The sequence below is a fragment of the Oncorhynchus kisutch genome, linkage group LG4 (assembly GCF_002021735.2).
Source record: "Oncorhynchus kisutch isolate 150728-3 linkage group LG4, Okis_V2, whole genome shotgun sequence".
Lineage (NCBI taxonomy): Eukaryota > Metazoa > Chordata > Actinopteri > Salmoniformes > Salmonidae > Oncorhynchus > Oncorhynchus kisutch.
Genome location: NC_034177.2, coordinates 63,690,239 through 63,717,162, shown reverse-complemented (window position 1 = coordinate 63,717,162; position 26,924 = coordinate 63,690,239). Strand labels below are relative to the sequence as shown.

General features: G+C 47.0%; 1 protein-coding gene across 3 annotated transcripts in view; it reads right to left on the bottom strand.

Moving 5' to 3' along the window:
* Positions 1-26,924, bottom strand: part of thada (THADA armadillo repeat containing) — a 106,652-nt gene that overhangs the window by 63,429 nt on the left and 16,299 nt on the right. For all 3 annotated transcript variants that reach the window (XM_020481562.2, XM_020481563.2, XM_020481564.2), the window contains exons 22-29: positions 23,441-23,550; positions 19,812-19,944; positions 18,867-18,989; positions 18,354-18,476; positions 18,101-18,192; positions 13,736-13,825; positions 10,344-10,475; positions 6,803-6,971 (exon numbers count right to left, since the gene is read on the bottom strand). In XM_020481562.2, the coding sequence (XP_020337151.1) occupies positions 6,803-6,971; positions 10,344-10,475; positions 13,736-13,825; positions 18,101-18,192; positions 18,354-18,476; positions 18,867-18,989; positions 19,812-19,944; positions 23,441-23,550 (972 nt within the window). The remainder of the gene's footprint in view (positions 1-6,802; positions 6,972-10,343; positions 10,476-13,735; positions 13,826-18,100; positions 18,193-18,353; positions 18,477-18,866; positions 18,990-19,811; positions 19,945-23,440; positions 23,551-26,924) is intronic.

Genomic DNA, 26,924 nt, shown 5'->3' with positions numbered 1-26,924 from the left:
GGTTATTTCCATTTGTGCAGACGGTGGAGAGACATGAGCAGTGGGTGTGTGTTTTGAAGGGTCCAAGCAGACCTGAGCAGCTGGGGTCGTTGTATTAGAACATTGAGCCAGAGAGAGCATGGAGTGGTGACCTGTGTTCTCGTTCATCAGTCACGTAAGTAGGCTTGGGCGGTATCTAGATTGTCATACCTTTATACCTACTCCACATGACCGAAAGTATGTGGCCACCTGCTCGTCAAACATCTCATTCCAAAAATCATGGGCATTAATATGGAGTTGGTCCCCCTTTGCTGCTAGAACAGCCTCCGCTCTTCTGGAAAGGCTTTCCACTACATTGAATGGAATCAAGTCCTCGCAGCAGCCACAAGAGCATTAACGAGGTCAGGCACTGATGTTGGGTGATTAGGCCTGGCTCGCAGTCAGCATTCCAATTCATCCCAAAGGTCCTCGATGGGGTTGAGGTCAGGGTTCTGTGCAGGCCAGGCAAGTTCTTCCACACCGATCTCAACTAAACCATTTCTGTATGGACCTCGCTTTGTGCATGGGGGCATTGTCATGCTGAAACAGGAAAGGGCCTTCCCTAAACTGTTGCCACAATGTTGAAAGCACAGAACCATCTAGAATGTCATTGTATGCTGTAGAGTTAAGATTTCACTTCACTGGAAATAAGGGGCCTGGCCCAAACCATGAAAAAATGCCCCAGACTATTATTCCTCCACCAAACTTTACACTTGGCACTATGCATTGGGACAGGTAGCATTCTCCTGGCATTCGCCAAACCCAGAATCGTCCGTCGGACTGCCAGATGGTGAAGCGTGATTCATTGTTTCCACTGCTCCAGAGTCCAACTGCAGCAAGCTTTACACCACTCCAGCCAACGCTTGGCATTGTGATCTTAAGCTTGTGTGTGGCTGCTCGGCCATGGAAACCTAAACTCATTTCCCAACAAACAGTTATTGTGCAGACGTTGCTTCCAGAAGCAGGTTTGGAACTCTGTAGTGAGGACAGACTATTTCTACGCGCTACACACTTCAGCGGTCCTGTTTTGAGAGCTTGTGTGGCCTACCACTTCGTGGCTGAGCCGTTGTTGCTCCTAGACATTTCCACTTCACCATAACACCACTTACAGTTGACCGGGACAGTTCTAGCAGGTCAGACATTTGACAAACTGACTTGTTAAAAAAGGTGGCATTCTATGAAGGTGCCACATTGAAAGTCACTGTGTGCTTCAGTAAGGACAGTCTACTGCCAATGTTTGTCTATGGAGATTGCATGGCTTAGCGTTCAATTTTATACACCTGTCAACAACGAGTGTGGCTGAAATAGCCGAACCAACTCATTTGAAGGGGTGTCCACATACTTCTGTATATATAGTGTACATTACACAATACCGGGACATTCGGTAATACCGGCACTGAACACAAGGGCTATTTTCAAACCCCACTGAATCTTTGTAATATCAAGGTTAGTAATGTTAATAAGCATATGTAAACATATGTGAACCCTTTGGAATTACCAGATTTATGCATAAATTGGTCATAAAATTTGATCTGGTCATCTAAGTCACAACAATAGACAGTGCTTAACCTAATAACACACAAATTATTGTATTTTTCTTGTCTATATTGAGTACATAATTTAAACCTTCACAGTGTAGGTTGGAAAAAGTATGTGAACCCCTAGGCTAATGACTTCTCTAAAAGCTAATTGGAGTCAGGAGTCAGCTAACCTGGAGTCCAATCAATGAGATGAGATTGGAGATGTTGGTTAGAGCTGCCCTGCCCTATAAAAAACTCACCAAATGTGAGTTTGCAATTCAAAAGAAGCATTGGCTGATGTGAACTACGCCTCGAACAAAAGAGATCTCAGAAGACCTAAGATTAAGAATTGTTGACTTGCATAAAGCTGGAAAGGGTTACAAAAGTATCTCAAAAGCCTTGATGTTTATCAGTCAACAGTAAGACAAAGTGTCTATAAATGAATAAAATTCAGCACTGTTGCTACTCACTCTAGGAGTGGCCGTCCTGCAGAGATGACTGCAAGGGGCGGCAGGTAGCAGGTAGCTTAGTGGTGGCAGGTAGCCTAGTGGTTACAGCGCTGGGCCAGTAACGAAAGGTCGAATCCCCGAACTGACAAGGTAAAAAAGCTGTCGTTCTGCCCCTGAACAAGGCAGTTAACACACCGTTCCTAGGCCGTCATTGTAAATAAGAATTTGTTCTTAACTGACTTGCCAAATTAAAAAGATGAAATTGTTTTTTAAAATATAAAAGAGCACAGCGCAGAATGCTCAATGAGATTAAGAAGAATCCTAGTGTCATCTAAAGACTTACAGAAATCTCTTGAACATGATAGCATCTCTGTTGACGAGTCCACGATACATAAAACACTAAAGAATGGTGTTCGTGGGAGGACACCATGGAAGAAGCCACTGCTGTCCAAAAAAATTTAAAAAAACATTGTTGCACGTCTGAAGTTCAAAAAAAGCACCTGGATGTTCCACAAGTGGATAAATATTCTGTGGGCAGATGAAACTACAGTTGAGTTGTTTGAAAGAAACATAAAATGTTGTGGAGAATAAAAAAAAAAGGCAGAGCGACATCAAAACCTCAACTCAACTGTAAAGTACGTTGGTGCATCATGATTTGGGGCTGCCTCAAGAGCCTGGACAGCTTGCTATTGTCGACAGGAGATTGTATTCCCAAGTTCATCAGAAGAATGGAAGGCTATCAAATCAAATGTTATTAGTCACATGCGCCGAAAACAATAACCTTACAAGGAAATGCTTACTTACGAGCCCCTAACCGACAGCTCAGTTTCAAAAAAGATGGATAAGAATAGGAGATAAAAGTAACAAATAAGGAGCAGTAAAAATATATTCAAGGGGGTGCAGGTACAGAGTCAATGTGCGTGGGCACAGGTTAGTTGAGGGAGTATATACATGTAGGTAGAGTTAATTAAAGTGACAATGCATAGATGATAACAGAGAGTGGCAGTGGTGTGGAGAGGGGGGGGAAATGTGAATAGTCTGGGTAGCCATTTGATTAGATGTTCAGGAGTCTTATGGCTTGGGGGTAGAAGCTGTTTAGAAGACTCTTGGACCTAGATTTGGCGCGCCGGTACGGCTTGCCGTGTGGTAGCAGAGAGAACAGTGTATGACATGGGTGGCTGGAGTTTGACACATTTTCAGGGCCTTCCTCTGACACCACCTGGTATAGAGGTCCTGGATGGCAGGAAGCTTGGCCCCAGTGATGTACTGGGCCATTCGCACTACCCTCTGTAGAGCCTTGCGGTCGGAGGCTGAGCAGTTGCCATACCAGGCAGTGATATGGTGCAGCTGTAGAACCTTTTGAGGATCTGAGGACCCATGCCAAATCTTCTCAGTCTCCTGAAGGGGAATAGGTTTTGACGTGCCCTCTTCACAACAGTCTTGGTGTGCTTGGACAATGTTAGTTTGTTGGTATGTGGACACCAAGGAACTTGCAGTTCTCAACCTGCTCCACTACAGTTCCTTCGATGATAATGGGGGTGTGCTCGGTCCTCCTTCTACTGTAGTCCACAATCATCTCCTTTGTCTTGATCACGTTGAGAGGTTGTTGTCCTGGCACCACACGGCCAGGTCTCTGACCTCCTCCCTATAGGATGTCTCGTTGTTATCGGTGATCAGGCCTACCATTGTTGTCATCGGCAAACTTAATGGTGTTTGAGTCGTGCCTGGCCGCGCAGTCATGAGTGAACAGGGAGTACAGGAGTGGCCCAGTCAGAGTCCTGACCTCAACCCGATTGAGATGCTGTGGCATGATCAAGAGAGAGGTTCACACCAGACATTCCAAGAATATTGCTGAACTGAAACAGTTTTGTAAAAAGGAATGGTCCAAAATACCTCCTGACCGTTGTGCAGGTCTGATCCGCAACTACAGAAAATGTTTGATTGAAGTTATTGCTGCCAAAGGAGGGTCAACCAGTTATTAAATCCAAGGGTTCACATACTTTTTCCACCCGGCACTGTGAATATTTACACGGTGTGTTCAATAAAGACATGAAAACGTGTAGTTTGTGTGTAATTAGTTGAAGCAGACCGTGTTTGTCCATTGTTGCGACTTCATGTCAAAATCCAGGTCATTCCAAAGGGTTCACATACTTTTTCTTGCCACTGTAGTAAATTAGCAAACCAAATGTACAACTGCAGAGCATTGAGCACATTTTAGACAGCTTACTGAATAGCTATAAGATATCCAGCTGGCAAACATTTAGTTGTGAATTCCATACTCGAACTAAACTAGATCACCTGGAGAGGGCTGCAAAACATTGAGTGACTCACAAGGCTCCAGTCTATCGTCGTTGTGTTTGTAAACAAACACCACATGACTGGATACTACCGGTAAGCTTCATAACGAAACATTTCGACAGCTGAAACACATTGCACAAGTTAACTGCAGGTATTTACTTAAAAAGTAGCTACACATATTCAAATGTATGAACAGTTTCAAAGGTATTGAAAAACCATCCAGTGACTATTTCCAAATACCCCAGTATAAGTGGTATACCGCCCAAGCCTACATACATGTACGACTCACTACCCACACTACAGACCCTGTCCAGCAACAGTACAGCCTGGTCCCAGATCTGTTTGTGCTGAATTAGTACTACTCCCTACAGACCCTTTCTAGCTATAGCCTGGTCCCAGATCTGTTTGTGCTGAATTAGTACTACTCCCTACAGACCCTTTCTAGCTATAGCCTGGTCGCAGATCTGTTTGTGCTGTCTTGTCAACTAACCAACTCCATGGTCAACCATAGGACTTGGTAAGACAGCACAAACAGGCCTGGGTACAGATTTCCGTCTCCTACAGAATAGCACTGAGGCTACAAAAACCTTTAAAAAAAATAATATTTAAAAAAATCCATGAGAGAGTCTAGAGTTCAACTTCGGATTTGTGATGTGAAAATACACAAAAGGATTAATTCCCCACCGCACAACCTCAAAACACTACTGACCGCGCCAGGCGTACTGGGTAGACAGGCCTACATGGCGTCACTGGAGCGTGTAGGAAGGGACGTCGTGTTCTGTTAGTGCTGGTCCGCCTGTTTCCTCGCTAGGCAGGTCCAGGGGAACCCGGGTTGCGTCAACAGAAACTTACTGGGTAGACCGGAGCGCTGCTGGCGAACACGGTGTTCTGTGGTGCTTTAATCAAATACCCATCTCTCCAATAAACTCTAACCTGCCTGCTGATGCACGTTTCTCTGGGGACCGTCTCCTGAGGACACTGCAGGTCACACAGCTAGGGGTGTGGGAGAGAAAGCCGGCATGAGTGGGTCAATGTACTAGTAGTGGGTATCGATGGGTCTCGGCAGGTATGCTGTGTGCTTGTGCACGGTTGATGGAGGTGAGAAGGGGCATTCTGGATAGCAACATGTTAAATCTTCAAAAATGAAAGCCAGGAAGGTTTTTCCAATAGGGAAGAAGAGACTCCCACATCTGCTACACACACCAACTGACTCCCTGACAGTGGCCAGAACACATTAACATACATTAGCCATACCCTGCAGCTGAACGCACTGTCCTCGTCATTTCAGCAAAAACAGGCCCGCAGTATCTCCGCTATCTAGTGGGCCCTGGGTGATGCTCCGGTCTACACGTACGCTCCGTCTATCTCTACCTCTCTCCTCCACAGTGTTTACGCCTGCATACAACCCCGGCCCTCCCCCCCAGCCAAACACGACCCAGCATATCCAAACACTCCAGTTTATCTGGGGCGCATCACGGGAAAGACACCCCTCCGCATTCAGATATACCAAGCGGGACCTGACACGCTGCGTTCCTGCCCAGTCTATATCTGTGGTGCATCGTCTGAAGTGAAGTGCCTGGCTGCAAAGAGGCAAGAGCAGGCACGCAAACAGATAGATGTGGGTATGTATCCCATCGCCGCTCTCTCCTCCCTGGCCACAGATAGAGGGCTCCCCCTGTCATCTTCCACAGAGAGAGAGAGACACACACACACAGAGAGAGAGAGACAAAGACAGACAGAGAGACAGACAGAGAGAGAGGGCTCCCACTGTCATCCTCCACAGAGAGAGACACCCACACACAGAGAGAGACAGAGAGAGAGAGAGAGACAGAGAGCGACACACACAGAGAGAGAGAGAGAGAGAGAGAGAGAGAGAGAGAGAGAGAGAGAGAGAGAGAGAGAGAGAGAGAGAGATCTGTGGAAGCTCCACATATGACCACCATGACATGAAAGAAAACAAACCCTGCTCCTCCAAAGCCTCACATAAGCCTCTGGGAGTGCACTTCCCCTGCCATCCCTCACTTTCCATCGCTCTCTTTCTGGCTCCCTCGCTCCCTCTATCTCCCGCTCACCCCCCCTAACAGTTTCCATCGCTCTCTCCCCATTCCTCTCCCTCTATCCCATAGACCTCCATGAAACCCAGCCAGTATTGAATACAAGAAACCACTATCAAATCGTAACTGTCAGATCACGGAAAGAAAATACTAAACAAAGCTGTTCATTCCTCCCCCTGACTCTGCACCACCCCTGATTTGGGCCACACTGTCCCCCCATGTCCCATTAGGAGTGAGCCCAGCGCCAATGACTCATCAGTCTGTGTTGATATTACTGTGTGAGTGTTTGGTTGTGTTGTCAGAATGTGTTGATAGTACTAAATATGTATTTACCCTGGACTGTCACAGTGTGATAATGGGGCTGATGGGATGTGCACTGTGTTGACAGGATGTGTTGAGCGCTGTGGGTGTGGGTGTCTTTTCAGTGTGTCGCCAGTATCAGAGAGCGGAATTGGTTCTAGACCTGGAGCAGGATTCCATGGATGTGGTTCTGCTGGGTTCTAGGCCCAGCTTCCAGAGGCAGGTCCTCCAGTAGAGTCTGGATGGTGGAGGGGACCTGGGTTACCATGACGAACGGGACCAGGGCCCGGGCGGCCATCTCACGGGTCCGGTAGACCGCAGAACGACCACACCTGGAACAAACAGGGCAGGTTAGAGGAGGAGGATTCTATAAAAAGCCATACTAACTGCCCACACACACCCCTGTGTTTGGGTGAACAGTATACTGTATGAGAATAACTCCAAACCAATGAGTGGATTGATGTCGGAGACTGAATAAACATCCGTTATCTAGCTCTCAGGGAAGCAGGACGACCCTCTTTCACACACACGGTCCTCTACTGTACCGTACATGAGAGGTGTCAGGGAATGTGGTCCCTGTTCAGTCACCCTTAACACCTGCTAAAATTAGCCTTGTTTACTAGTGACGGTCCGCCCGTCCCTCTCCAATGTCAAAGCTTGCATGGAGGCGGCATGGGTGAGACGTGTGAGGGAGGTGGGTATGAGGGCCTTTCGGTTGACTTTTGAGGACCGATTGACAGACTGATTGACTTACATTAACAGACAGACATGGCCCCTCCATGCATTGTCTGAATGGTGAGAAGCAAGTCTCACCGGGGCTTTTTCAGCATCTTGTGCCCCAGCCAATACGGGGGGGGATTAAGAGGTGAGGGGTAGGAAAGACAGGAGAGTTACGGGGTAGGAGAGTTAGGGGTAAGGGAATTTAAGGGTGAGGTGACTGGAAGCTGCTGCGACGTTGGCTGTTTGTAGCCGGGGCCTGCTGCGTCACACTGCGTGTGTGTGTGTGTGTGTGTGTGTGTTTACGGGGCCGCAGAGGAGCCGAGTGCTTTACGAGCGGCTCAAGCCAAACAAACAGCCTTTCGCCATGCCACTCTGGAAACTCCAGAGGAGCGTCCATCCATCACCGCGGCGGCTTATGGAACGAAATGTCTCAATTAAGACGTTCTGCTGCTCTGAGAGTTAGCTTGGCCTGGAAGATACGTTTCCAAATCCCACAACTGTCCCTCCCCCTTCTCTACCCATACACTAGAATCACACACACATACACTGTCAACAAATGGCCCTCCACCTGCTGTGTCATAACTCACAGACCGAAACAAGAGGCCCTGTGTCAAACAGATACAACAGTTATAATTCCTCTGCTCTGAACTGTCTCTCTCACACACACACACACACACACACACACACACACACCCTAATGAACAACCCCTCTGCCTGCCCCCTACCTCATCAACCCCCCCAGCCCCATATGTTAACGATCAGTGCTAATTTGTCCCATTAAAACTCTTTGTAGAGGAAATGACCGTTTGGAGGGGTGTAATTTTAGAAACAGGGCCGTCCGAAGCCGTCTCCAGGGGGTCAGGACTAAGACTGGGGACGGGGGGACGGAGATCTGCTCTAAACACCAGCCCAGAGGGGAGGGCCAGTGGGGGCATCTGGGGCTCATTTCCTCCCTAGTGACTGTCTCTGTTAACACTAAACTAGCTCCACTCTGAGCCTTAATGGAGCCCGTTAGGGAGGAATGGATACTGACTGTTACAGTGAAATGAGATCGGCAGAGGAGACCACAGCGAGAAAGAGAGAGGGAGGAACAGAGGGAGGGAGGAAGGACATGCAGAGTCAGAGACGCTTGGTCTGGATAGTGGAAAAACGATAAACGGTATCAGGTTAGTCAGAAGCAGTGCCAGTCAGCCAGGGGCACAAAGAGAGGGAGAGAGAACGAAAACAGTCTGTTCATCTTCCACAGATGGAGGGAGTCACGGGTAGGGAGGGACAGGGGAAATATTGCGACCCAATCACCCTTACTGACGAGGACAAGGCTGAGCCGATAGAGGAACGCAAGAGATGGTGAGATCGGTCAGAGAGAGGCAAATCAGAGGAAGGGAGCTGGGGATGAGACGGATGGCGGGAGATCGGGATGGAAAGGTGGATTAAGACTGCTGGGATAAGAGTGGAGATAAGTCCTGGAGGTAGGGGAGGAGGTGGCAGATCGTTATCACCCTCCCAGACACATCTACACGCGCCTGGGGGACAGAGAGAGAGAGACAAGGCCTGAACCAGAGCAGCCAGGGCCCTGCTATATTTAACATCCTCAACATGTGGGTTTCATTTGAGGGGGATGTGCACTGCATACCTCCACTGACAAGAACCAGCCAGCCAGCACTCTGGCCTTGGAGCGGTTAACCCCCACTGTACCAGACCAGCAATCCTCTATCCATCAGGCAACATAGGGAGTTGAGCCAGAGAGGTGACTGAGCACAAAGCATACATTACGTCGAGGGGGGAAATAAATAGGGGTTTAAATCTTTCAGGACAAACACCATAAAACATACTAGAACACAACAAAGTGAGACCCTACTCACAGAGTAAAGCAGCTTGGTCAGTGTCCTGTTGCATAACATCTTAGAGGGTGTCATTATGTCTTCAGACAGCTTTTTCTCATTCAGTGGTTATTACAGTGGAACTGTGTGCACTTGGGAGTGTGTATGTGTGCGTCAGCTCCTCCGCTGAACGTTATCTGGCCGGTCACAGAGCATTCCAACCTCAAGGCCCTGTCCTCCCTGACCCTGTCCTCCCTCTGTCCCAGGCACCGAACACACAGCCCTCCTCTCCTCGTCCTCCCTGCCTACTTATGGTCTACGGCAGTGTTTCCCAGCTCCAGTCCTGGAGTAGCCCCAACAGCACACATTTCTGTTAGAGCCTGGGACAAACATACCTCATTCAACTCATTCAGGGCTGAAGGAGAAGTTGAAGAGTACTTTTGGGGTTACACTGGTCTAAGGGAGTACCTCTTCAAAAGAGCATCTTAAATAAGACATCTGTCCCCCAGCCTGTAAAAAAAAAATCGACTTGCACTTGTATTTTCATACTAGTACAGATTTTGCTGAGTACTATATTGGCGGAAAAATACTTCATACGACTGTGATATGGATGGGCGTGGCCTCCGGCTCCTGGGCGGTTTGCAGGTGCTGCGGGGGAACATGTTCCAATAATATTTTTACCCCTTTTCTTCCAGCTCAAAGAAATGAGAAGAATGTGCGAGCCGATCTGCAGTTTCCCATGAGTCTGCCCGGACCCCCCCCCCCACATGGTCAGAGCAGCAGCGATAAGAGAGTGGGAATCTGGGAACGCCATGAGACGTGGCGAGTACACGAGTACCCTCACACATGCATCCTTTGGCACGCGCACACATACGCACGCAGCCTCCACACCCGGCTAAACACCATCATAAACACTTTATAGACCAGAAATTAGGTCTATTCTTGGCACCGTTAGGGTTGGGGACAGCTATGGTTGGTTAGATGTAGATAAGACATCTAAAACATACTGGGTGACATACCTTATTGTGTACAGTATCAACGAAACACAGTGGCCCATGTGTGTTCCAAAAGAGTATGACTTTAGCTAATCACAGTGGGAGGACAGTGAATGACAGTACCTCATGTGAGTTCTAACATCCAATAGCTGTGTGTGTGTGTCCTTACCTGATGATGAAAGGCATGAAGGGGGCTAGGCCCAGGGGGGAAGAAGACCCGTCCATGGGCGAGGGGAAGAGACGCCCCAACACCAGCAGCAACAGGAACAGGCTGGGGTGCAGAATCACCTGACCCCTGTCACTGGAACAGACGAACAGAGAGTTTCAGTTATTATCCGCCATCTGTAATACTTGGGGTACACGGATTTAACAGCATTTGGTCTCTCGTGACTGAAACATAAAAATGTTATGTCTTTGTGATCATCACAAAGATGATTCCGGTGTGCTGGTTTTGAACTGGTTTTTAAGATGTCACAGAGGTGCCCCCACAGTTGGAAGGGCTTTTTTTTGTTCTCGTTTTTTTGTCGTCACTCGCATTAGTCCCAAAGTAACGTCCTCCTGTCCCAGAAGCAAATCCAGTATCCAGACGCGAGGTTTGGTTTTGGCTTGCCTAGATTAAACATTCGACTTCACCTTCATGCAAGAAAATGGACGGGGTGGGGTCATTTAAAAAAAAAGAGAGCGCAAGGAAAAACAAGGAAAGGATCCCCTAGAATAAGGGGGGGCAGAAGGTGGGAGTCGGTGAGCTTCATTGTAATGCTTTAACTTATCAATGACCCATCTGGGGTGACGGGCTCATTGTGCAAGCATGCTATTGTGTTCAGACAACCTTTACACACCTCTATTGTAGTTTCTTCCCATTTCAATCCATCTCTCCTACTAGCCCCTGTATCTCTTCCACTCTAATCCTATATCTCCCTACGCTCTCCCCAACTCCGAATAAAAACCGTCCCTGTGAGCCAGTGGTAACTATTTCATGGTTGGCAATAATGTCAATCTGAAACACCTAGAGAGAGAAGTGGATGAAAGAAAGCAAAGGCCATAGAAGGTCCCAAACCAGAACCCCTTCCACCCCACTGCCAGCTGGGCCTTATGCTTTTCATTATTCCATTCAACAATACAACCCCCTCCCCCCCACCGGCTCCTCTGGGAAGGCCTGGCCAAGCATTAGGAAATGTTACAGTCCACTAATTACGGCCCTGCGTAATGTGTTTAGCATCCGATTTCAGTCAGGCACGGCCACGAGTGATGTCATGTAGCACCAGAGAGGAATTGTTAACATATGAAGCTCTGCTGGAGACGGAGGGAGAAAGAGAGAGACCTGATGCCACAAGAAAAGGGCAACCAGTGAAGAACAAACACCATTGTAAATACAACCCATATTTTATGTTGATTTATGTTCCCTTTAACTACTTGCACATCGTTGCAACACTGTAGAAAGACATATGACATTTGAAATGACTATTCCTTTGGAACTTTTGTGAGTGTAATGTTTACACTTCATTTGACTTTTGTTGATCTATTTTCACTTGCTTTGGCATTGCAAACAAATGCTTCCCAATAATGCCATTTGAATTGAATATAGAGAAAGAGTGGTTTAGTAATTGTTTTTACATTTCGGTACTAATTTGTCTCAGAGCAAGCCTGTCAACCCGCGCTGCCGACACCCTTACTGTGGCCCGCACCGTACCGGCTCCACTTACTCATTGCTAGCCTCCACTGGGATTCTAGGCTGCATCAGGTTAGTTCCCTACTCATGCCAGACAAAGTTAACACTTGAATAACTTGACACGGCACATCGCTAGGAAACGTTGAAACTGTTAATTACTGTGCTCAAAACATACATGGCCATGGAGGCTAGAGAACTTTACAACACAAGAAGATACTGCTGGCTTCAGGCTTTCAGATTGTTTGTCATCTGTAGCCTCACGAAAATCAGACAAAAACAAAGTCAATCTATCAACAGAGATTTACCATTACCATTTTTGTTGTGTAGTTAGATTGGTAAAAACCACATTGATTGTATAAATGTATAATTGATTCATTAATGCATATACAGCTGTCTGAAAAATGTTGACAAGACAATTCAAATGTAATTGAACAGAGCAGCAGCAGAGTTTCTGTCTGGATCAAGTGCCATTCTGTGACTTTGGCTAAAGTGGCCTCTTTCTTTATGCCGTGGTCTCTTTTTGCTATCGTTTCAGCATCGTCGTGGCATCGAGTATTATGATAATAAACCTGGCATCGAAGTCAAAATTCTGGTGTCATGACAACACTACAAGAGATGGAGGGATTGTGAGGGACAGAGAGAGAGGGGGAGTGATGGAGATGAAAGGTAAGGGGAGGGGGGGATAAAGAAAAAATGGGTAACAGGAAATGAGAGGAAAGAGAAAGTGAGGGTAGGGGTAGGGTAAAAGAGTTCACGAGCCTCGCAAATTAGCCTGATGTCAGAGTAGGACTGACAAGCGGGCAGGTTAACAGAAGAGAAGAGGGGAGATGGGTCTGGATGGAGTTGGGCCTGGGAAGTTCTGGTTTGTCACGCCTCTTACTGTGAAGCACTGCACCGCGCCCTGTACGGGCTCCACAGAGCAGACGACCCAGCTCTGCTCCATCACCGACTGTATTATATGACCTAAACAGACGGTACACATCTGAGAGAAGTTTACAGTCCCGGTCTTTCTATTTGGAGGTTGAGGGGGCCGAGGGTTTAGTTTCGTGGGAAACTTAATGACTTCTACGAGAGGCAATGGAGGGACTGGGAGTGAAAGGTGAGAGTGATAGAACAAGAGAGAGAACAATATAGAGGGAGGGAGGAAGAGAGTCTGAAAAAGCATCCAATTCATTTGATCCATATTAAGATAACATTGACTGGAGAGCCTGTTCACAGTCCAAAAGCTTTTAGGGGGAAGCTAACTGGTAGAGATAAGAAGGCCAAGAATCTTCCAGAGAGTGGAGGAGTCTGCCCATTCCTCCTCCGAATCGCTCCATCTCTCCCAGGAAACTGTCCATCAGCCCGGCCAATAGCCTTAACGAGCTTCACGGGCCTAATGAAGCAAGGGTTTCATTTAGGGTCCCACAGAAACCAGAGGAGGGTGAGAAGAGGAGGAGGAGAAGACAAGGCTGCTGTGCTGTCCAATGGTGGGGGGGGATGTCAGCTTTAATTTGAGGGTATTTTCATCCATATCGGGTGAACTGCTTAGAATTTGCAGCACACTACACCAATTTACACCAATAATTTATGTGTATAAAAAGTAGTAAAAGTTCAGTATTTGGTCCCATATTCCTAACACGCAATGACTACATCAAGCTTGTGACTCTACACATTTGTTGGATGCCTTTTCTATTTGTTTTGGTTGTGATTCAGATTATTTACTGTCTATCAGAAATAAAATGGTAAATAATGTGGAGCTCACAGTATACTGTGGTGGCTTGTATATTGGATTTTATTTTCCATCAAATTCAAGTAACTTTCTGGTGGATGTGGAACCAGGCCAGCACAGCTCAGCTTGTCCTCTCGGCATGGCTTTGTAGTGTGAATCAGACATGAACCTTAACTCTCACCTGTCCACCGACGCTGCAGCCTCCTCCAGCTGGCTCAGGAGGAAGGGATAGAGCGCCGGGAAACGAGTGAAGAACTCCCGGCCCGTCATCCTAGGGAGAAGGAAAGAGGGATGAGGAGGAGAGAAGTTGTACAGTAGTATTTCAACTGATGTATCTGTGTACAGTAGAACATCTTCAGCCACATACTAAATACATCTGTCTTATTTGAACAGTTGTGTTCCATCAGCAGTGGGTGCACCCTACCCAGCTCTGTAAACCATTTGATAATTACATAAGTTCCCTGTGCAGAGAAAAGCAAAGGAGAGAGAGAGAGAGAAACACACTTGTATAGAGAAAGAAAACAACCTCTCCAGCGCTGTCTGGCTTCTAAACCACTTCCTTCCATTTCAAAGCATTACAAGCCAATAAAAAGCTAATTAGGAGCCGGCCAGCAGGGTCGGCTTCTCAGGAGGCTCATGCCAACTAGCAACCACCCCAGACCCAGAGGGAAACACACTTCATTTCAGCCTGCATCGTTTGTTTATCCCCAAGACAGGCAGCGTGTCTGGAAATAAATGTACTGTGGACACTAGTCTGACTTGGTCACTTTATGTGCGTGTTTGGAGGGGGGGTAGTGTGTGTGTGTGTGTGTGTGTGTGTGTGAGGGGGAAAAGTGTGCGTGCCTGCGTGTGAACGGCATTCTATGCATAAACTGACAACATTGAACTTTGGCAGTGTAATCTCCAAAAGCTAAATGCCACCATTTACGTCAAGCCAATATTTTTTTGTAAAAGCCTAACGTCTAAATCAAGTGCCCTGAAACGAAAGGGGACGGAACAGTTAAGTTAGCCTGCAATGCCAAACAGCGTAACCCAACAACGTAAAGAGCAGAGCTCACAAACTTCAGCCAAAACTGCAACAAATACTCCCCCCCCCCCCCCCCCAAAAGGGATACACCCCTCTCTCCTTTCCTCCCTCCCTCCCTCCCTCCCCACCAGGCCTGGTCCGAGTGAGAGCCGGGGCACCGTCGAGGTAACGAGGTGTGTCTGTTGTGTCGGTGGGGCCCGCATGTGGCGGCAGCGTCAACGTGCAACACTGAAAACGCTCCACCGTATTGCGACTGAGGTGGGCCAACGGGGTAGAAATTACATGTTGCACAAAGACCTGTATTCTTTCACTTAGGGTTAACGTAGTCTTCCTGCCAGGCTGAATGGCATGAACACATAAACCGGTAGAGCAGACGAGGACATGCCTACAAAACCGGTCGATTGCAGGCCTCTGACCTATTCGCGTAAATCACCTTTGACCTCTAGACACATGCACAAGCACACGCAGCTGCGCGAATGCACACACTAACCCCTTGCAATGGTACGACTCGTCTTCCTTCTGTAAGCCTTGAGGCTTTTCTAAGATGTCAGCTATCTCACAGGGAGATAAAAACCCAGCTACCTACAAGATTGACTTGCACTTCTAAGTATTCGAAGAAGAGGGCCTTAGAGATGGCAGAGGACTAACAGTAGACAGACAGGCCTCTCCTCTCCTCCCTCTCTCCCTCCATAATGAGGCGCTCTTAGTGGGACGTCTCACTCCTCCACTCGACCCTTCCATGGGGTCAGAGGTTAAAGGTCATGTCTGGGCAGATTAGCCAGGTCAGTGGGGGTGAAGGTGTCGGAGGACAAGCTCCATCTCATCTGCCTGCCGGGGCCAGCAGGCCTCACAAAATAACAATGATGACTTAACAAAAGCAGGAGAGCGAAAGGGTGAAGACTGAGAACATGGATATACTGTAGCTGTTGGCTTGGTTTGCAGAGCAAAAGTCTTTATGAACTTTGAGGAGTGTTATCCAAATAAAATCCAGACGTGGAACGGATATAAGAAAAAAAACAAAATAACCATATTATACATTTCAACAATCACCTTCAAATTCAAACGTCGTACAAATAAATCTAACACACACACACACACAGGCCAGTGGTCAGCTGGTCTGATACACTTCACCTCCACTGGAGCCAACCCAACACACACAGACAGGCCAGTGGTCAGCTGGCCTGACGGGTCTGATACACTTCACCTCCACTGGAGCCAACCCAACACACACACACAGGCCAGTGGTCAGCTGGCCTGACGGGTCTGATACACTTCACCTCCACTGGAGCCAACCCAACACACACACACACAGGCCAGTGGTCAGCTGGTCTGATGCACTTCACCTCCACTGGAGCCAACCCAACACACACACACAGGCCAGTGGTCAGCTGGTCTGATGCACTTCACCTCCACTGGAGCCAACCCAACACACACACACAGGCCAGTGGTCAGCTGGCCTGACGGGTCTGATACACTTCACCTCCACTGGAGCCATGGGAGCCAACCCAACACACACACAGGCCAGTGGTCAGCTGGCCTGACGGGTCTGATACACTTCACCTCCACTGGAGCCATGGGAGCCAACCCAACACACACACAGGCCAGTGGTCAGCTGGCCTGACGGGTCTGATACACTTCACCTCCACTGGAGCCATGGGAGCCAACCCAACACACACACAGGCCAGTGGTCAGCTGGCCTGACGGGTCTGATACACTTCACCTCCACTGGAGCCATGGGAGCCAACCCAACACACACACACAGGCCAGTGGTCAGCTGGCCTGACGGGTCTGATACACTTCACCTCCACTGGAGCCATGGGAGCCAACCCAACACACACAGGCAAAACGCACACAGCAGTCTGACCAAACAGACCAGCAACCAGCCAGCCATTGGAGTGGACAGCCTGTCACAACGCATCGACTGTAGCCAGAACACACAGCCAAATAATCACAGTAATAACACGAGCCAGACCCAGAACACAAGAGTAGTATAGACACAGCACACACACACAGAGACACACACACACACACACGTCTTTCTCGCTCCCACACATATGCGTGCACACAGCAACAACATGAGACAGACTAACATACAGCGAGAAAGTAAATAAAAAAACCTCCAAAAACAATTGACTTGGCCCGGAGGGATCAGAAGGCTTCTGGCCACACAAGCAAATTAAACTAAATGAAAACAGACTGTGCGGTTGGACGGGCTAAAACGACCTTGATTGGACTTCACCATGAGAAGGAAAAAAATGTCTTCAGATCAACTCCTCTGCCCCCATGGGTACCTGTCACTGTGGATAAGAGCTCAAAATAACCCTATCACACACACAGCATCTAAACAGGAACGGGCTTTTAACCCAGGACTGTAAGACTATCACTGTAAACAAGCAATCAAACCCTTTCCTCTAAGCCTCAGCAAGTCTCTACCTACCCTTTTGCTCTCTCTCTCTTCCCCCCTCTCCCTCTCCAATCTCCACTCACTCAAAATGTGACCTCTGTCCATATCCACAATGCAGTGTTCTGACGAGGCACTCGCTCGGAGCTGTCCTCAGCGGCTAATCTCGCCCTTCACAGGACAGAGTCGAGCGAGCGCCCCCCCACTGTCTAAGCACTGCATTGTGTGTATGGACAGAGGTCACATCTGGAGTGAGTGGGGATTGATGACAGTCGAGTAGGGTGGAGGGTGAACAGAGTGAGCGCTGCAAGGGGTCCTGTCAAAGACTACCCTCCCCCACACAGTAACAAACACACACAGGTCAGAAGTGAAGGCCAGTGGAGCAATGACTGGAGAGCGCGTAGGGGTGCGGGAGGTCGGTGCTAGACAACAGGAGCTTTGCTGTCAACTGGTGGAGGTGTAATGCTGGGGGGAGAGAGAGAGCATGTCTGTTTTGTGTGATTGTGTGCCACTGATCGTGCGTGTCCATCTGTAGATGGGTGTACAATGTAGCCTACATGCACTAGACTTGATTGAAACAAAATGTCAAAATCATTCCAGAGCCAAGAGTCCTGGATATCACACTGAGAAAAAGCATGAGTGTGAAAGAGCAGAACGGGGGTAAAAGAGAAGGAAAGCAGAAGGGGAGTTGGAGTGCAGAGCATCTATCCTCTCTGAAGACAGTGTGAGAGTCTTGCAGGGAATAGCAGCATTCAACTATGTTCCTGCCATACTCAAGCAAAGAGAGAACGAGAGAGTTGAGTAGGCCTGAGGACTTTTGACCTGGGGCCGAGGGGAGGCCTGCCTGGCGTGGACACACTGCCCCCTGCTGGTACGGTAGAGAATCCAGAGCAGAGCACAACATGCCAGGTAGAAATCAAAGGTCATAATCATAACTCACAATACCCTTTGGCTTTTGTGTATAAACCGTGCATAAATGCCAACGGGAGATTTGCACTAAAATATGTTAGCGAAGGTCCAATAGAGAAGGATTGAGTGTGAGCAAGCAGGTGTGGGATACTGCTGCTTTACTACGGCAGTCAGAACTGTTGTCTAGGAGACTCGGTAGGGATCCAGACCTGTTCTCTTTGGAGTGCTCGTCCTTCCCTTTCTTCACTCCAAAGATCCTTGTGATCAGAGTGCTGAAGAGCAGGGTGGAGGAGTTCCTCACCTGAGACGGAGAGAGAAGGGGAAGAAGAGATGACATTCAGAAGACTATCATCTTGCAGGACAGTCAGACGAGGGATGACGAAGAGGAGTGGGTGGTATCGTCTTGCAGGACAGATTCAGAGTGGAGAGAACGGGGGGGGGGGGGGGGGGGGGGATACTCACAGCCCAGACGGGGGAGGTGAAGCCCAGGACAGCAGCCTGCACTCCCTCAGAGACAAAGGGAATGATGTTCTCCCCCAGACGAGTGTCTCTGTACAGAGCCCTCAGGATGTTGAGCGCATGAACCTAGAGAGACAAACAGGGACGTCACTATACTGTACGTGCAATCATACATGTAAACACTACAATGTATATTATGCAATTTGATATTTAGCAGAGGCCTTTATCCAAAGCGACTTAGTTATGCGTGCATACATTTTCCGTGTGGGTGGCCCCAGGGGGAATCGAAACCCACAACCCCTGGGATACAGTACAGGCACTTAGCCTATAGTTACTGTACTGAATCAGTGCTAGGCTCAGAATCTCAAAACGGTTCAAAATGTCACCCAGGGAGGATTCCAAAAATCGACAAGCTCAGGTAGAGCCGAATTCAATTACAACCACATTGTAACGCGTGATCCCTCCAGTAATTGTTGCCTCAGGTGACAAACTGTGTTAAGCAGTAGTGTTTAGTACCTGAGGGACAGTGGTCTGGTCAGTGGCTCTGTCAGGAGAGGGCATGGCCAGGGCGGTCAGCTCTCTCATGGTCATCTTCAGCAGGCTGCAGCTGGACGACTTGGGCTCGGATGACAACAGGGCCTGGACAGGAGACAAGACCGACACAATGAGGTCAGTCAGGCCACAGATGGTGCGTCAGCCTGCATGCCAATAGTCTGGACTATAAAAGCATCCTTTCCTTCAGCAGCAGCACTAATCAGGAAGTAACTGGTTCATGGAATAGCAGCCCTCTGACAGATCTAAACTGTGTTGCCATTGGTGCAGAAGAGGGAAAAGAGACAAGGAAAATAAGTCACTTGGGCTACGTTTACACAGGTAGCCCAATTCTGAACTTTTGTAGCACTAATTGGGGTTTTAACCAATAGATCAGCTCTTTTGCCCTTAAATTAGGCAAAGGATCAGAATTGGGATCACTGCCACTACAGTCATTAAGTAACACAAGCCTTTGTACAAACATGGCGTGGTGGCCGGCTGTGGGTGCTGATGAGAGACAGCTGTGTCTCTGGCCTGGGGGCAGAGAGTCTGGGCTGGTTCCTGTGACGTCTGTCCCAGGCCAGCAGCACACCGGCCAGCCCTTTTCGGATTTCACCGCAGGAATGGAATGCACAAGCCTGCCAAGGTGCAGAGATCAGCCTCCTCTCTTTACCCTCTCCCTAATATCGCTCTCTTCTCTTGCTACCTCACAGTACCTACTTAATCTTCAATCTCTCTCCCTTCCTCTCCCGCAGTCCACGTCCTCCCTCATTCTCTCCGCCCCGACCACCGCTCTCCCTAAAGTTTCCCTCTCCCCCCTCTAATATGTGATAATGACAGACAGAGACAAACAGAGAAGGATGACTGCTTTAGTGGCATGAATGCTTTAGAGGCATGCCAAGAATTTCCTTTCCAAACATAAACACACACCTGGATGTAGAATGGGATGCCTGCGCTGCGGCGCGTGGCACACAGTTTGGAAGAGGGGTCGCTGGACTTGACCTCCTGTAGGACCTCCGTGAGCCAGCGACCAGGCAGCTGCTGCAGGGTTCTGCTTCCACTCCTAACAAAAAAATCTCATTAGAGACTCTTAATTAGCCACGGCTGAACGGCAATGTCAAAAACATTTACAGAACACACGCACGAACACATAATATCTTGCAAATATCCTGTATGTGGCATTAAGCTGTATAATGCACTCACACAAAAACATTGTTTCACTAAAATCCTAACAGCGACTACGTTGCGGTTCTTTAGTCATGTAACTCTGACAACAGAGTGTATTGCTGTTCCAGAATAGTTTCAGACCTAACATTAAGTCATATCACGATAAATGTCACTATTTTGTATGATAACAAAACACAACAAAAAACATGTTTAACGGACAGTTCATATTTGCGGCAGGGCTCTAGACACATTTTTCCAGTGACAAGTTAGACAATTCAAATGGCCTACGATTCAAAAAGTCAGCTATTTCATCCAACACATCCAGGTAATGCATGATTGATATTTTGATGCTCGACCTGTCAAAACAGGACCCAGAATGCCACCATTTAGGCTCGACTCGTCGACATATATTTGTGCATACTGGCCTATAGCAGGGCTCGCCAACCTTTTCTAGCGTGAGAGCTACTTTTAAATCAGGAAACATGCCCTGAGCTACTTATTCATTTTCCCATAGCTTTCAAATAGGCACTCTGTATTTTCCCCGAGATTCCGTTTTCTCCGTTGTATTTTTCCTGGTTTTGGATGTTTTCGTTTTTCACTCTAAAAATGACAATTATTTACAGAGGAACAATTTCATTTCTGAGCCCATGTCAATGCTTAAATAACAACATGAGGGCAAAATAAAATGAAAAATAACCCTTTTAAAAATTTTGCATTTTGCAAGAGCTTGCAAACAAAAACCCACCTAAATTATACAAACAAACATGATATTATTCTGCCAGGTACTTTGCAGTTTGTCAATTTACAGGCTACCTGTAAATTGAGAAGGTTTTGGGGAAAGTCTGTCTACCCTGAAGACAGTTACCATTATCACTAACAGCCTACATACACAAAGTAAATGATAGACAAACTCAAACCACACAGACATACAAGGGAAACAGTGCTAGAAATTAATTGCCAGATGTTTTACTTTTTAATCCAATTGTGCTTAACTAGGGTTGCAATCATGTCAAAGTGGATTTGATTGGATAGTAGGCGGGAGCTTAAGGTGTCTGATACTTGTGATATTTGTTCATGACAGTTTGGAAAGTTTGATCTACATTTACTGATCAGCTCTTGGTCGAGGCTACTTGATAGGCAGCAAATGGCGCATTCCGCTCGGCTCTGCGGGCGCATCAAATCTACACTTACTTCAGCCTAATCTGGTTGTAAAGTGGAGCCACGCACTCAACATTAAGGAGGTGAGAAACACATGACATACTCACAGAAAGCTGTGACTCTTTTCTGTAACTAGAGCAGTAGTTGCTTTGTAAACGATCTTTTAAGCAATATGCTTGCGCTTCTCAGAATGCATCTCTCCCTCCTCCGTGCGCACAGTGAGGAGAGGGAATTTGTATTTTTTATTTGACCTTTATTTAACCACGTAAGCCAGTTGAGAACAAGTTCTCATTTACAACTGCGACCTGGCCAAGATAAAGCAAAGCAGCGCGACAAACAGAGTTACACATGGAATAAGTAAACATACAGTCAATAATACAGCAGAACAAAAGTCTATATACAGTGTGTGCAAATGGCGTGAGGTGGTAAGGCAATAAATAGGCCATAGTAGCAAAGTAATTACAATTTAGCTAATTAACACTGGAGTGATAGATGTGCAGATGATGTGCAAGTAGAAATACTGGTGTGCAAAAAGTAAATCAAAACAATATGGGGATGAGGTAGTTGGATGGGCTATTTACAGATGGGTTGTGTACAGCTGCAGCGATCAGTTAAGTTTAAAGTTAGTGAGGGAGATAAGTCTCCAACTTCAAATTGGTTCTAGTCATTGGCAGCAGAGCTGGAAGGAAAGGCTGCCAAAGGAAGTGTTGGCTTTGGGGATGACCAGTGAGAAATACCTGCTGGAGCGCTTGCTTCGGGTGGGTGTTGTTATGGTGACCAGTGAGCTGAGATAAGGCGGAGCTTTACCTAGCAAAGACTTGTAGATGACCTGGAGCCAGTGGGTCTGGCGACGAATATGTCATGAGGGCCAACAGACGAGAGCATACAGGTCGCAGTGGTGGGTGGTGTATGGGGCTATAGTGACAAAACGGATGGCACAGTGATAGCAAAATGGATGCAGTCTGAGTAGAGTGTTGAAGGCTATTTTGTAAATGACATCGCCAAAGTCGAGGATCGGTAGGATAGTCAGTTTTACGCGGGTATGTTTGGCGGCGTGAGTGAAGGAGGCTTTGTTGCGAAATAGAAAGCCGATTCTAGATTCCATTGTGGATTGGAGATGCTTAATGGGAGTCTGGAATGAGAGTTTACAGTCTAGCCAGACACCTAGGTATTTGTAGTTGTCCATATATTCTAAGTCAGATGATGCTAGTAGTGCGGACAGGTGCGGGCAGCGATCGGTTGAAAAGCATGCATTTAGTTTTACTTGCATTTAAGAGCAGTTGGAGGCCACGGAAGGAATGTTGTATGGCACTGAAGCTTGTTTGGAGGTTAGTTAACACAATGTCCAAAGAAGGGCCAGATGTATACAGAATGGTGACGTCTGCGTAGAGGTGGATCAGGGAATCACCCGCAGCAAGAGAATGAGTCAGCAGCCGAAATTAAAATGGGGACAGGCAGATACTTTCATGGCAGGAATCAATATAATGTATAGTCTATTACTGTTGACCAAACTATGGTTTTAGAACAATCTACAGGACCGTTGTGTAGCTAAATCACCGGAAATTACAGACGTAAGTAAGCCAGATGCTTCGGAAAGAGGAAGGCAATGTCAGTATCGGTCATTTTACATTTTTTGTCCCAGCTCTATTCTATTCGTTTAAAAACTGCTCCCAGACCAGATCTCTTATCGGTTCGATTTTCTGCCATAGAGTGAAGCCCTGAACCTGAAAAGCTTTGGAGAACATCTTGCCCTTTCAAAAGCGAAGCGCATATGCTGAATAAATACATCTAAATACCTGAGTGATTTGATGAGGGGAATGTTCTTGTAGGTTGGTGTCAGAACAAGGGTGTGTGTGTGTGTGTTGTGAGCCAGAGTGCTAGGGTGGAAACAGTAGTCTGGATTAAATACACAGAATAGGGTTTTGGGGTTGTTGGTTATGGGGTGCCTAACTGCCCAGCTTTTGAAGCTCGGTTTTGTTTCTGGGTTGGTATGTTCTACTGGGCTCTAGGATATGGCAGGGGGTGTGTGTGGTGTGTGTGTCTTGTCCTCCGCCCATCCTACACAGTGGATTGTTTGATCTGGCCAGCTTGGTCCATTGCCCCTGGAAAAACAGCAGCCCTTTTCACAACAAGAGGGCACATTCCTCCCCAGCTGCACCTCCCAAGTGTGCGCTTTGGTATTGATGTAGATAGAGTGTGCGTACACAAACACACAATCTGTCTCTCTAACTCACCTGCGCAGCATGTCGGTGAGACGTACAAAGCCCACGTAGGCCAGCTCAAAGGCCCCTCGGTGACGAGACTGGAGGAGCTGCTGACGGAAGTACAGGCCCACCCCCTCCACCTGGGATAGGAGAGCGGTATAGAGCGACAGCGAGGTAGAGCGAGAGTAGAAGGGAAGAGAGGCATGAGAAGAGAGAAAGAGGGTGTGGCGTATGGGAGCATAACACATTTCTTCATTCCTCTGGATGATTTAAAGTGGTTAGGTAAACAAACACAGAAGTTAGTCTTGATTGACATTTCACTAGCATTAAAACAGATAAGTCAGTGATTAGCTACAACATAAAATGACATGTGGTCATGTAATTAACTAAACCGTCATAACATTACAGCATATCAACACAGCCCACACGTGTTGGTGTAGTTAGTCAACATGTGGGGGTAAACCAGGTGAGGTAGAGCAGGGTGGAGCAGGCTGAGGCCTCCTCGCCCTGTCATTACACTGTCTCTACCACAGGCTGGACCCAGGCACTATGCAAGCCTGGGGTGGCACAGAGGACACAGGGAGGGACGGAGGGGTGGGGTTGGGGGGGGTGCAGCTAAGCTGTGGTGGTCATTAAAATTTTGTCAGCCGGTAACTGTCACGCAAATAACTGCCAGTTCTCACAGCAATTGACCTTTAATTAGCAGAAATCCGTTTAGCACTTTCTGAGTCCACGCATAGCCTACACTGATGTGGTCGTTTGGAAACCTACATTTAAAAGAAGTCAAATGAAACCATTTAATATGGCCTTCACCATCACAAAAAAATCCATTCTTTATTTTAGGCAAATCTAAAGAAACATGATATGAAGAAAATGTTTCCTATTTCAGAAGAACAAAATTGCATATTCTGAGTCGTCTTTATGTTAGGCCCTGATCTGGCTATGTCATACGTCTGTGGGCTACACAACAAAAAATCCATGCGGTTTCTTCTTATGTTACGCCTCCAGTCACACCTAGTGTCATTGCGCAAAATAGTACGCAGCATCTGGATGTGTGTGCAACAATTGTTCAACAATCACCTTCTGCTGCCAAGCCGTCTATACATAGTTTGAAGCATACGGTCGATAAATCCAACGTATGGACCACACAGAACGCAACGCGCCTGCCTCTGCAACGCAGACACAGCGGTCCATTGGAAATGAATGTACTTCTGGTGTACCAAAACGCAACGACGCTGCAGAGGTGTGAGAGAGGCACGCGCTGGGCATCATTCACAAGTGCTAATATTCTCACCCGTCAGACTATTCTCAATGTAATCACATCTTTACATATACTAAATGATGTGTGAAATTAGTTTTGATCATGCACCGGTCAGAACAGGGGTAGGTGGTATAAAAGACTTGGCATCTGCATGCACTTGAATAGCGAACGGAGGACGCTTTTCCCACGGTCAATTTTCATGCCAGCCAGGTAAGCTACTGAAGCAATGTGGTTAATATTAAGTTGAAAAATAAATATAGCAAGCCTGTAGAAAACGGGTGGGACCCTCCTCTTTTTAATAGAGGCCATCAAAACTGTTTTCTTACGCAATTGCAAAGCCTATGGAAATGTTGCGCAACATGGGCTTGGGCTTATAGGAACACTTATTTCAATCTATTCAACAACCAGCCATGATGAGCTGGATCTCGCTGCAAAACAGGCGATCCTATTCAGTTCGAACTCTAAATGCTAGGGCTCTCAAAGTGTTTGATTTGATTTTTGATTGCATTGATGTCCGATCAATTAGGGGGACAAGAACGCCGAGTACCAGGCCACTAGCGACTGGCCTTTGCAAGTCTGGTAGGCTACTAATGACCATCCGCGGCATCAGAACGCAGTTTTGGAGAAGCCTAGTTATAATGACACAACGGCAACGTGGAATTTGACTGCGGTCATGACTCGTGACCGCCAGTGTGGCGGTAATAGTATCACCATACCAGCCCTAGGGGCAGCTCTGTGGGAATGAGAATGTTGTACTTCTAGAATTCCACACACCCTCTTGAGTTTCATCACACAACCTGGTTGGGATTATCCCCTCTAAAGCCAGAGATGTGGACAGGCATCTTTTAGCACTGCCCCAAATAAGGACCCTAGTCCTCTCTCATTTTCACACATTTATAAAAATCAGACCCACTACACAATAATCCAACAACATCCCAGGCCAACTTGTTTTTCAAGTGCATTTTAAAATGCCACATCAACTGTAATACACTAAGTTTCACACATATTTTACATCCTAGTTTAATGGAACGAATAGTACTAATTCTGCTCTTTCTCTGGGATGAAAGCTCTGTGACCTGGTGTTGGTCATCTACACAAGAGCCCCTATGGAATTTCCCTGAACCCTGACTTAAGTTGTCCTGCGGTCAACATTGTATGTGGTGTAGCAGATCGCCAAACCCACGGTTCGGTACATATTGCGGTTTTGGAGTCACGGTTTAAGGTTAAGGTAAAGCGGAAAATATAAATTCCAACAGTTACTGTAATATTGTTTATTTGGCAAATACGACCAATTTAAAAGCATACTATTTGTGGCCCAAAAACAGTTTGACATTATTCACAATGTTCCTGGCATTGTTTGTTGTGACAGGGACTGTCATGTTGGGCCTCAAAAAAAAAAGAAAAGGTTCAAAAAATGTGGACCCATTCTGAAATGGACCCGGGGCTTTCTGAACCCGGAAAAATGTGCAAATCACACATTTTTCAATATAGAGACCCGTTCCGAACGGACTCGAGGACGACCAGTTCCATGTATAGATGTGGTCGAATAAGATTGAGGGAAGCAGCAGAAAAGTCCATTTGTAAGATGTTCGATTAACCATAGCCAATACAGGACGAGGGAGGTTGCCTTGCGGTATGTGTACGGTGAGCGAGTGAAACAGAAGCCAAAAGGGAGGGACAGGCAGCAACCAATCCGACTTGCGCTTGTAGACGAACTTCTAGCTTGGATATTTATCATCCAATATGATAAAGTAGTACACTCGTCTTCACTGCATCAAACCTGGAGAAGCGAATTTGCTAAAATAGCTATCTACGCTAGCTAGCCAAATTGAGTCTGCATCCCCATTCTTCCTCTCCTACAGTTAAACAATACCTTTATTCAGATTTTTAAATAGCAGCATGACTGTTAGTTCTTGTTCGTTGTAGCCTACAGTTATCATAAAACATTTTATTCCAGAATTTTTATTCTAACTTGCTTTGCCACACACGGAGGCCAACAACAAGCTCCCCACGGCACTCTGCAGAGGGTATTCTCGTTGAGCAGTGGAAAACATGCTTTTAACTTTTTATCCACAATCTGTCAATCGGAGTTGTAATCAACTGTGAAGCCAAAATGTTTCCAACTTTAAACGATGGTTTAATCGAACCCCGCCACCTACAAAGTTCCCGGGCTGCGCCTCACACAAGGACAGTTTGAAATCCGCCAGTTAAGATTAGAATTTTGATTACATTGTGTGCATAGGCTGTACTTGT